The sequence below is a fragment of the Neophocaena asiaeorientalis genome, unplaced genomic scaffold (genome assembly GCF_003031525.2).
Source record: "Neophocaena asiaeorientalis asiaeorientalis breed wild unplaced genomic scaffold, Neophocaena_asiaeorientalis_V1.1 scaffold206, whole genome shotgun sequence".
In the NCBI taxonomy this organism is placed as follows: domain Eukaryota; kingdom Metazoa; phylum Chordata; class Mammalia; order Artiodactyla; family Phocoenidae; genus Neophocaena; species Neophocaena asiaeorientalis.
Window position 1 is genome coordinate 1,057,669 of NW_020174578.1, and position 12,021 is coordinate 1,069,689.

General features: G+C 51.2%; 1 protein-coding gene across 1 annotated transcript in view; it reads left to right on the forward strand.

Moving 5' to 3' along the window:
* The window catches only part of NOBOX (NOBOX oogenesis homeobox), a 9,788-nt gene extending 3,218 nt beyond the window's left edge, over nucleotides 1-6,570 (forward strand). Inside the window, exons 2-9 of the mRNA XM_024758068.1 lie at nucleotides 595-996; nucleotides 2,522-3,095; nucleotides 3,518-3,643; nucleotides 3,865-4,060; nucleotides 4,329-4,414; nucleotides 4,633-4,864; nucleotides 5,288-5,574; nucleotides 6,269-6,570. Coding sequence (XP_024613836.1) covers nucleotides 595-996; nucleotides 2,522-3,095; nucleotides 3,518-3,643; nucleotides 3,865-4,060; nucleotides 4,329-4,414; nucleotides 4,633-4,864; nucleotides 5,288-5,574; nucleotides 6,269-6,570 — 2,205 coding nt within the window. The remainder of the gene's footprint in view (nucleotides 1-594; nucleotides 997-2,521; nucleotides 3,096-3,517; nucleotides 3,644-3,864; nucleotides 4,061-4,328; nucleotides 4,415-4,632; nucleotides 4,865-5,287; nucleotides 5,575-6,268) is intronic.
* Nucleotides 6,571-12,021: the final 5,451 nt, after the last annotated feature.

Genomic DNA, 12,021 nt, shown 5'->3' on the forward strand with positions numbered 1-12,021 from the left:
TGGCCAGCGCCTCCCACTCAAGGGCAGATGGAAGGAAGAGGCCATGAGGATTTTAAATCCTGAAATTATGTTATAAAGCAGACAAGAAACATTCCAGGAACTGGGAGTCGTAAAGATCACACCTGTGAGATCTCCCTTATGCGACGCTCCTTCATTCTCGGCCAGAAAAACTGATATCAAGTGGGTGGAAACATGAGACAAAACTTTGACGAGCTAGTGCTTTCTCCCGGCTTACCTGCGGCCTCCCGTGCGCGTACAACTGCGTCCCATTCAAGAGGTGTCCGCTTCACCCTGCAGCCTGGGTTCTTCCAGCTCGCTTTCATCCTCGAGGACAGCTCCGTGCTCTACGGACCTTCCAATCAGCACGGGGTCTTGGGGGCTCATTAATCCTGAGGCTTGGGGAAACCTCAGTGATGCAGCTGGGAGGCAGGGAACCCTTGTTTAGGGTTTGGAGCTCCCTTGATAAGTGGCTCCCCAAGTCACCTTCCACAGGAAGGACTCTGTCTCCAAGGCCAAAGGCGCCACCAAGCCCATTGCCAAGTCCGGGCCAGGGAGCCGGCCACCCTCCCCCAGCCGAACGCCCTGGCCCTCTAGGGCGAGCCTCCCGACCGCGACCCAGTAGGCGGGCTCTCGCCCACGCCCCGCGTGCAGCCCCCACCCACCGGGGAGGGGCCGCAGCAGAGCCCGCACCTGCCCCGGCTTGGGCCTCGGCGGGGGCGGGAAGCGGCGTGGCCCCCGGGCCTCGGCAGCCCGCAGCTGCCCCAGGCACCGCCCTCCCGAGTGGGCCTCGCCGGCGGCGGGGGGAGGGCGCGGGCCCCCCACGCCCGCAGCTCCGCACACCTGCCCGAGCGCGAGGCTTCATTAGGCGGCGCGCAAAAGCAGTCCGGCGGCCGCGTGCTGGAGTCCAGGCAATGGAGCTCAGCTCGGAGCGCGGCCCGGAGCCGCGGGGTGAGTGCGCGGGGTCCTGAGGGGCTGGAGCCCAGCGGCAGGCCGAGGGTAGGGGTTGGAGGGGAGTTGAGTGGGGCTGGACGGGGCGGGGGGCCAGGGAGCCCACCACGCCGCGCCCCCCATCCTTGGCGTTCGGATGAAGGGAAGAAAAGCAGGGCCGTGATTCTTCTGCTCTAGGTTCCCACACCCATCACCTTTCTTACCGGGGCCTATCACCCGGATACGTCGCATTTATTGAGCACCTACTGTGTACCGGGTTTGCTAGGCTACGAGCGCCCCTAAAATGCTGTAAAACCGGTGTGTCCCTCCTTCCCCATTTCACCATCCAGCCTCAGCACTTCGTGCCGCCATAAAGGCCTGCAAACCCCCTTCACTAGCTTGTACCCTAGGAAACAATCTGACAACGCAAGCGCCTTAGCCCATGACCTACAGCTTTCTTACACATTGTTAGAAAGTCATTCCTTAAGACAGCCTATCTCATGCAACTTCCATTAAAAAAAAAAAAAACTCGCTCTTAGTAGTGAGCATCGTCTTAAAAATGTTCCAATTTAGTTAGAAATGATAAAGCAGCTCCTTGAGCTGAGACGGTTTGGGATCTGGAGGTTATGAGTAAGTTGGGAGGGGAATGGGGGCGGGGTTGGTGACCCCAGGAAGGACTCTGTCTAGTGGTCAAGAGCACGGCGCTGTGTGAGCTTGGGCAAACCACTCAACTTTGTCATCCACATTTCTCCATATTAGAATGAGCTATAAATATGCCTTCCTCACAAGGATTAAATGCATGCTGGACTAATCTTTGAAAGGTGCCTAGCACAATGCCTGGGACATGGTAAACTCCTGATGAATCAGTCATAGCTCAGAGAAGGACAGACAAGCTTGGAGGATGAGTGCCAGCCAGGTCACTCTTCCTTACCTGTAAAAGGAGGGTGCTCACCTGGGCCCGAGGCCCCTGAGTGAGATTCTGCTTTGCAGGGAGGGGACGGGGGTGTGCATGAGGGAGAGGAGGGTGGCCGAGGACACAGTGAGTTCTGTGGGAGGTCAGGGTGGACATTCCTGTTAGCTCCTTTGATGTTCTTGCCTGGGCTCCTGGAGACCACTCAGTCCCGCCGCGTCCCTGCTCTGAGCACCGATGCCTGTGTCTGCCGCAGGAACGAGATCCAGTCTGAGAAACAGCACAGTCTCCATCGATTCCTCTCTCTCTTCCCAGAGTCCACTCCAACATTTGTCCCCTAGAAACCCCTGAATAGATGCCTGTCCCTCAAACTCACATTCCAGGTCTCGGGAAGAAAACAGGGAACTCACAGAGAGTAAGTTCCCCCCAAATTAGGATTGCACGCCTACTGTCTAGGTACGCGAGCTCAGGCTCCTCGTGGCTGCATCTATTTGCTTTTGCATTTCCAAGCTGTGGGATAATCTAATTTGACCCTCACAGTAGCAGAGTTAGGAAGGTACGCCTGGAATGATTACCCCATTTGATAAGTGGACAAATTAAAGCTTCAGATCAAACAGAACACCCGTTGCAGACCAGGAAGCAGCACGCCCTCCTGGTCCAGGCTGTTCCTTCTCCTGAGCTAAGGTCAGCGGGTGCTGGCTCTCCACAGGTCAGGAGGGCGGAGACAAGCCCCCGGCTGCCAGGCTAGAGGAGGAGGAACCCCTGCAGAGTTCAGCCCCCCACACTCGGGAAGCCCCAAGTGAGGACGTGCCCCTCTCCTGCGCTGCTCCCGGGGAGAAGCAGCCATCAGAGGCCCCTGGAGAAGTAGCTGGGGCTGGTGCTGGGAGAGCCTGCCAGCGCCAGGGCTCAGGGGCTCTCCGCAAAGACAGAGCCCTGGGCCCGCCTAGACCCCAGCCTCAGGGGGAAGGGCATCCTCTCCCGGTGAGAGAGGGGAAGCTGGGGAAGAGGCCCTACTCTCCAGCCGCCGGTAAGCAGAAAAAGCCTAACGCTGTGGGTCTGGACTCCACGGCATCTCCCAGTGTCGCTAACCCAGCCCGGGCCACGTACAACCCAGTGCCTTGTGGGTCAGGCCGGGGCTCCTGCCATCTGGCCAACCTCCTCAGCACGTTGGCCCAGAACAGCCAAAACACAGACCAGCAGAAGTCGCCGGATGTGACCTGCCAAGGCCGGAAAAAGACGCGGACTCTATACCGCTCGGGTAAGTCCCTGAAGGCGAGCGGAAACCTAGGGGACCTGGCCTCATCTCTGGGAAAGCTGGGCACAACAGAGCATGCAGCAGCCCCAGGAGAGAGGAGTGTGGTTTGTTTGTACATCACCTTGGCCGGGTCCTCTCTTGACCTGTGTAGGCCATAACCTCTGACCTCAGAGGGAAAGGTTGGGTTTTCTCATCAGAATATGAAATTGGGCCCAGGGTAGAAGGGGCAGGAAAGTAAACACCACACAGTTCCCTGCCACAAAGCCTGAGAGACAGGAGGCCCCAGCCCAATGGGGAGCTTAGTCGCAGGGCTCTGGGGAGGCCCTCGGGTTGGGGACAGCGGTCCCCTCTGGATGGCAACTGTTTTTCTCCTCTGCTTCCGCATCACTGGTGTTCATCCTCAAGCCAGTGTTTTCTTCTTCCAGACCAGCTGGAGGAGCTAGAAAAGCTCTTCCAAGAAGACCACTATCCGGACAGCGATAAGCGCCGGGAGATTGCCCAGACGGTGGGAGTCACCCCCCAACGCATCATGGTAAGGGCACTGGCCCTCGGTCTCGGGGTGGAGGAGAACCCACGTGCCGGCCCTCTGGGAGACCCAAACAAGTACTCAGCACCTCCCGGACAGGGGCTGGGGTGAGGCCTCAGATGGGGCTGTGTTCTTGCCTGTTTCCACGCTGCCACAGCCTTAGAATATGAGAAGAGGAAAGTACCTCAGAGGCCATCTCGATGAACCTTTCCCTGCCAATCTGAGCGCTGCAGTGACCTCCTGCAGTCACGGAGACATCATGGGACAGCAGGACTGAACCTCAGGCTCTACCCTGTTTCTCAAGCTCTTCGGGTGTCTCTCCCCTACAGGTGTGGTTCCAGAATCGCCGGGCAAAGTGGCGAAAAGTGGAGAAAATGACTGGGAAGGAGAGCACGGACGCTACTGCTGGCCCTGCCCTCAGCCCTACCAGCAGCCAGTGCAGGTAAGACTTTCTCCTCTTCCTGGCCCATCCCCATGGGCAGGAACTGGGGGCTAAGCTGGGATCCTGGGCTCTAGGGGGAGAAGGGACTGGAAGGCTGGGCATAGGGAGTTGTTGGCTAATAGAGGGATTTTGACTGCATGAGGTTGGGAAGTTGCCCAGTGCCTTGTAGGAGGCACAGTTTGGAAATCTGGGTCCCTTTCCCTACACTGAAGCCCCAGTCTGAATCCAGGGACTGCTCGAGCTACAGTCTTCGCTCGTCTCCCTCTAGTTCTGCAGCCGGACCGCCACCTGCTGTGCCCGCGGACCGGGAGCCTGGGACCTTTGCTCAGGAGTCCCCGCTGGATCCCCTTCCAGGTGAGCTGACCACCTTCCGAGGGTTGTCTGGGGAATACAGCGGCGCAGAAGACAGCAGAGTCAAAGGGCTGTTTCTTGAAAGACCTGGGAGTGGCCGGAGCTCCCCACGGTTTCGTTCAGGGGGACCCGGGCTTTGTGCACTTGGACCACACCCAGCGCTGCCAAGGCTGCCCCCCACTTTCGTACTCTTACAACCCCCCTTTGACCTCTGTTCCTAGAGCCCCCCATGCTGCTGACATCTGACCAGACTCTGGCCCCGACCCAACAGAGTGAGGGTGCCCAGAGGGTGGAAGTGACCCCACCACTCTTCAGCCCCCCACCTGTCCGAAGAGCCAACCTTCCTTTCCCCCTCGGCCCCGTGCACACCTCCCAGCTGATGTCTTTGCTGCTGGATACCCCAGGCAACGAGAGCAGCCGCAAGGATGGCCCTTGTGGGTCGTGGGGGACAAGGTACGCAACCTAATGGCGGTGGTACCTGACTTATCCTGGGGGAGGTACGGGAGGAGGAAAGATAGATAGAGCTTGGGAGCGGGGAGGGTGACTGAGAGAAGCAAGGAGTAGTAAACGTGGTGAGGATTAAAAGGGTAAGTGGATTGGGGTGCGAAGGATCTAGGACATCACAGCAGTAGCGCAGGAACGAGGATGAGAAGCTAGAGCAGGAGAAAAGAACAGGAGGCGGCAGGTCTGGGGTCGTGGGGATGGGGGAGGGGAGCCTCGCTGCGCGGTAGGAATGGGGCCGCCCCCCGAGCCGCACAAAACACTCCTCTGGGGGCTTCCCTGGTGGCGCAGTGGTTGGGAGTCTGCCTGCCGATGCAGGGGACACGGGTTCGTGCCCCGGTCCGGGAAGAACGCACATGCCGCGGAGCGGCACGCCTGCTCGTACTTGGAGGAGCTGGAACCCCAGGAATATCAACCCAGCAGCCAGCCAGGACCGTTCCAGTTCTCCCAGGCTTCACAGAGCCAGCTTTTCCAACACCCCCAGCCCCAGTTTCCATACCTGCACCCCTTCCCCTTCCACATGCCCAGCTCCCTGACCCCTCCACTGCTGGAAGACTCTCTGTCTGCATTGTCCTATGGCCCCAGCGGGGGCACATCCCAGGGCTACTTCCCGGGCCCTCCATCAGGGCAGATCCTGCTGCAGCCACCCGCTGGGAACATGGGTGAGTCGGGGCTGGAACAGAAAGGGACCTTTGGTGACTGAGGACGGTGAGAAGGGAGAGAGCCTCGTGAGCTGGAGGGAAGGCATGGGGTGAGTGAATCACTGTTACTTAAAGAAAGCCCGATTGTCCTTATGAAGCTCTCCTTCCTCCAGTTTCTCGGAGGTTTCAGAGCAGAGTAAGACTCAGCAAGAGAGCTTTGGAGTGAGGAAACGCAAAGTTTGAAGTCCAGCTCAGCTCTGGGCTCTCCTGAGGTTCCTGGATTCTGAAACGGGGACCATATTCCCATATCTTAGAGGGCTTGCTGAAGATTAGGGACCACAGGCGTGGAATACTTGGCATGAGATAGGTGGGAGCTGATGTGCGTATCTGATGGGCCACCTGGACCCTGAAATCCGGGAAGTGACCATCTTAGGAGGACTCAGTTCCAGCAGAAGGGGAAGAAAGATGCTGGTTCCCAGTCTCCTGCCTGCGCGAGAGGGCACGCACTCGGCCTGACCCACGGTCCACTTTGTGTCACTGTTACCCAGACATAGGACCTCGAGACAGGAGCCTGCCTGGTCCTGAGGGGAGACTCGCTCCAGGGTCCTAACTCGTGTTTCTGTGGAGCAGGGAGGGGACTGTGTCACAGAACACGTTGAACGTGGTTGGTACCCGTCATCCTACTTACTCTTTGTTTTGCTCTCTGATCCCACAGGTACAGTCCCCTGGAATGACCCCTGCTTGCCAGACCTGCCCTTCCCCAGTTCCTTCTGTCCACCAGGTCTGGGGGGCCCCCCGGGAGGGGACGGCTACTTCCTGGATCTGTTTGCAGCCCCTTGTGCTCAGGCTTCGAGCAGGCAGTCTTCTCCAGGCCTCGCCCGGCTTCCTGAAGGGACCAGACCCGGCGCGGAGCCCCTACTCAGCAAGGCCCAAGAGGAGCTGCCCGCCGCCGCTGTGGAGCTGCCCTCAGCCCCCGAGGAGGGCCGAGAGGAAGACCAGACCAGCCATGGCCCCTAGTGCTGGGGCCGAGGAGTGAAGAGGCCCCCCTGCTGGGGAGGGTCGGGATGCCCCAGAGTAGACGGCGGGTGAAGTGTTAGGAAAGACTGGAGTCTGTGGATGGGGGTGGAAGTAGGGCATTTCCCCCTTTGTGGACTCATCTTTCTGGACACTGATTTGGGAAGGAAGAGGCCTGGCCCTGCCCTTTTCCCCACACCTCTGGATGGTGGCCCTGAAGAAAGAGGGTGGCCTGTGTCACCTCCGAAGTTTGTATCCGTTTGTTTTCTTGCCTCGCTACACAGATGAGCCACAGTGTCCGCTGTAAGCAGTAAACTAGTCTGCCCTTGGGTTTCTCTCTGTAATGACGCGTCTCCCCTCTCACGCCAGTGAAGAGCACCATGCTCGTCACTGCTTTCCACTCGGCTGACCAGCTGTGTCCCGGGCGGCCCACGTGACGTCCCCGCCATGGGGCAGGATCCCGTGGAGGCTGGCATCCTCCCGTCTCCTGCTGGGGGAGGAATTGGGCCTCTTGGACTGCGTCTTTGCTCCTGCCATTAAACCATGTTCTAGCCCCAAACCCAGAACCGAGCTTGAGCAAAGCTGAGCCCCTGCAGGGATAGGATTACCAAGAGAAGCGCCAGGCTATTTAGGTTAAGCCTCTAGAATTGTGAACTAATATTTCCAGTGGTCTTTTTTTCTGGAGTTGGGGGGGGGGCGGGGGAGGGAATGAGGGGCCATGGCTGGTCTGGTCTTCCTCTCGGACCACCTCACTGCGCATTTGACGAGTATACATCGGGTGCCATCCTGGACCTCCAATGCTACGATCATTGGAAAATACACAATTTTTTTTTTAAACATGTATTACAAGCAATTATTAACTTAAATCCATCGTACTAGTTCTAGCGTCATGGCTCATGAGAACTGAAAAGGAAAAGTATTTAGAAATGGAGACGTGTCTTAGCTACACAAACGCATGTCCGGGCATCTGTGTGGGGTTTTAAAGACCAACAGTATTTAGTAACTTTGCACTAGTATTCTACAGCCACACAAGGATCCTAGTAGCCTTAATTTAGGGATTGCAACATATACACTGAAATAGTGTCTTATATTGTGACGTAGCTAGGTCTTTTAAAAGACATCTCTCTTTTGTTTTCACATCTTGTCTCATGACGCCCATGAAATGAGCAGCCTAAAAACAGACGTAAGGGGAAAAGATTCTTCTATGTAAGGGGTAAAAACAACAACTGTTCAGTTCCGTGCTGTTCCTCCTCTCTTGCCATCAGTCACCACGGCATACTGCTGTTTTCAAAGCCCTACAAGGAGGCTGGATATTTTCTCCTCCAGATCTTAACTGATTTAGGTTCCTGCCACTCCGATAAGTAATGCCTGGTATGCATAGCAAAACAGTAGATATCTAAAGCCAAGAATTTAAGGGTGAAGGGCTTTAAGATCTGTGCTTATGTGCAACAATTAGATTTAAAGTGTTAGGCAATCTAATAGTAGACTGAAAACAAAATAAGTTCATTGAGAATGAATGATAGACCAAGCAAACAGAAAATGGTGAAAACTTCTTAGAAGCATAGAATCCTAAGCTGACAAGTCCAACTACCTGGCAAATGCAGGAATGATCTCTATACCACCACTGATGGAGGATCATTCAGTCTTGATTTTCTAGGGGGGGCTGCAAAGGAGGGGACGGCTAGCTCCTTTACACAAGAGCCTACAGAATGTTTGAAAGCTTTAATTATTATCAAGTTCACTCTTCTACTAGGAGGAAGTCAATATTGTTTAACTGATACGAGTTTTGCTTTCCACGTGCTACAAAGAATAAACCTAATATCACAAAATCTGAAGACTGTATGTCATTCCTCAGAGCACTGGCCTCGAGTGGCCCAGTCTCTTTACCACCTTAAATTCCTCTCTTCAAATGAATATGAGTTTGTGGATGTTCCTTTTAAGAGTGGTGCCAATGGGACAGGATCGAAAACTCAGATAAACTCATGCTCCTATAGTCAATTAACGTATGACAAAGGAGGCAAGAATATACAATGGAGAAAAGATAGTCTCTTCAATAAGTGGTACAGGGAACACTGGACAGCTACGTGTAAAAGAATGAAATTTGAACACTCCCTAACACCATACACAAAAATAAACTCAAAATGGGGACTTCCCTGGTGGTCCAGTGGTTAAGAATCTAACTTCCAATGCAGGGGACATGGGTTTGATTCCTGGTCAGGGAACTAAGATCCCACATGCGATGGGGCAACTAAGCCCACGTGCTCTAGAGCCTGTGCGCCACACAACTAGAGGGCCCGAGTGCCACAACTACTGAGCCCCTGTGCTCTGGAGCCCACGTGCCACAACTAGAGAGAAGCTCGTGCTGTGCAAAAGAGATCCTGCATGCCGCAGCAAAGACCCAATGCAGCCAAATAAATAAATTAAAAAAAATAAACTCAAAGTGGATTTAAGACCTAAATGTAAGGCCGAATACTGTAAAACTCTTAGAGGAAAACAGGCAGAACACTGACATAAAAAGCAATATCTTTTTGAACCCACCTCCTAGAGTGATGAAAATAAAAACAAAAATAAAATGGAACCTAATTAAACTCAAAAGCTTTTGCACAGCAAAGGAAACCGTAAACAAAACGAAAAGGCAACACACAGAATGGGAGAAAATATTTGCAAACAAAGCAACAGACAAGGGGCTAATCTCTAGAACATACAAACAGCTCATACAGCTCTATATCAAAAAAACAAACAAGCCAATCGGAAAATGGGCAGTGGGAATGTAAATTGATACAGCCACTATGGAGAACAGTATGGAGGTTCCTTAAAAAACTAAAAATAGAGCTACCATACGACTCGGCAATCCCACTACTGGGCATATACCCTGAGAAAACCATAATTCAAAAACTCAGGTACCACAACGTTCACTGCAGCTCTATTTACAATAGCCAGGACATGGAAGCAACCTAAGTGTCCATCAACAGATGAATGGATAAAGAAGATGTGGCACATATATACAATGGAATATTACTCAGCCATAAAAAGAAACAAAATTGAGTTATTTGTAGTGAGATGGATAGACCTAGAGTCTGTCATGCAGAGTGAAGTAAGTCAGAAAAACAAATACTGTATGCTAACACATATATATGAAATCTAAAAAAAAAAGTCATGAAGAACTTAGGGGCAGGATGGGAATAAAGATGCAGACCTACTAGAGAATGGACTTGAGGACACGGGGAGGGGCAAGGGTAAGCAAAGACAAAGTGAGAGAGTGGCATGGACATATATACACTTCCAAATGTAAAACTGATAGATAGTGGGAAGCAGCTGCATAGCACAGGGAGATCAGCTCGGTGCTTTGTGACTACCTAGATGGGTGGGATAGGGAGGGTGGGAGGGAGATGCAAGAGGGAGGGGACATGAGGATATATGTGTACGTAGAGCTGATTCACTTTGTTATAAAGCAGAAACACACCATTGTAAAGCAATTATACTCCAATAAAGTTGTTAAAAAAAAAAAAAGGGCAGAGGATCTAAATAGACATTTCTCCAAAGAAGACTTACAGGTGGCCAAAAAGTACATGAAAAGATGCTCAACATCACTAATTATTAGAGAAATGCAAACCAAAACTACAATGAGGTATCACCTTACACCAGTCAGAATGGCTATCATTAAAAAGTCTACAAACAATAAATGCTGGAAAGGGTGTGGAGAAAAGGGAACCCTCTTGCACTGTTGGTGGGAATGCAAATTGACACAGCCACTATGGAGAACAGCATGGAGGTTCTAGCAATCCCACTCCTGGGCATATATCTGGAGAAAACCATAATGCGAAAAGATACATGCACCCCAGCGTTCACTGCAGCATTATTTACAATAACCAAGATATGGAAGCAACCTAAACGTCCATCAACAGAGGAATGGATAAAGATGTGGTACATATATACAGTGGAATATTACTCAGCCATAAAAAGGAATGAAATAATGCCATTTGCAGCGACATGGATGGACCGAGAGATTACTAAGAGAAGTGAGTCAGACAGAGAAAGACAAATATATGATATAACTTACAGGTGGAATCTAAAAAAAAATGATACAAGTGAACTCATTTACAAAACAGACTCACAGACTTTAGAAACAAACATGGTTATGAAAGGGGAAAGATGGGGGGAGTGATAAAGTAGGAGTTCGGGATTAATGTATGCACATTACTATATATAAAATAGGTAATCAACAAGGACCTACTGTACAGCACAGGGAACTCTACTCAGTATTCTGTAATAACCTATATGGGAAATGAATATGAAAAAGAATGGATATATGTATAACTGAATCACGTAGCTGTACACCTAAAACTAACACAACATTGTAAATCAACCATACTCCAATATGATTAAAAAAACAAAAGAGGGCTTCCCTGGTGGCGCAGTGGTTGAGTGTCTGCTTGCCAATGCAGGGGACACGGGTTCGTGCCCAGGTCTGGGAGGATCCCGCATGCTGCGGAGCGGCTGGCCCCATGAGCCACGGCCGCTGAGCCTGCGCGTCCGGAGCCTGTGCTCCGCAACGGGAGAGGCCACAGCAGTGAGAGGCCCGCATACCGCAAAAAAAAAAAAAAAAAAAAAAAACAAAAGAATGGAGCCAGAACTGAACCTTACTTGGAGTTCTCGTCAACTGCACTGTGCAGTATGACTGTTTACCTCCATCACCAACTTCTCTTCAATTAATGTTGTCTGGAGAGAAATTGGCCTTTATTTATTTTTTTAGCCAGTTCATATTCTTGATCCAAGACAAACTTTTTGTCAACTATGAGCCCCTAGGTCATTTTAATAGAAGCTGTTTTAAAGCCATTCTCTCTCATTTTGTATTTGTAGAATTGACATTTTGAATCTAAATGTACAAACATTTATGTTGCTTGTTTAGTTTCATTTGGTTTATTTTAACCCATTATTGACACTGTTAAGATGGTTTGGAGTCCTTAGTTAATCTCCTTTGGAGATTAGCCATAGTTTTGCAATTTTTTTCTCCCTGTAAGTTTATTCAGTATGTTTTATGAATCTTATGACCAAGTCATTCAAAATTAGTAAACAGGATACAAGCAAGGACAGAACATTTTGACGTAACTCCTTGAAAATATTAATGGGCACTTTTTTGAGTAGAGAGTTAAACTAGCTAAAATCCTCCTTCACTATATTATCATCCAGGGCCATCCTTTGCCGTTTACAGGATTTTGAGAAAAAAAAAAAAAAAACTTTGCTGTATGACTCACTAAAATCAAAACATATTCTCTTTATAGCACTCTAATAATTTAATGTTCTTGGAAACCTAACAACATAATAAATAAGACTAGTTTGGCATGGCTCATTCGTAAGGAACACCTACTGTCTTTTATGATCATTTTAATCTAAATGTTCACAAACCATCTTTCAATGATTTATGAGAATTTTACATTAAATTTATTCTCCTTT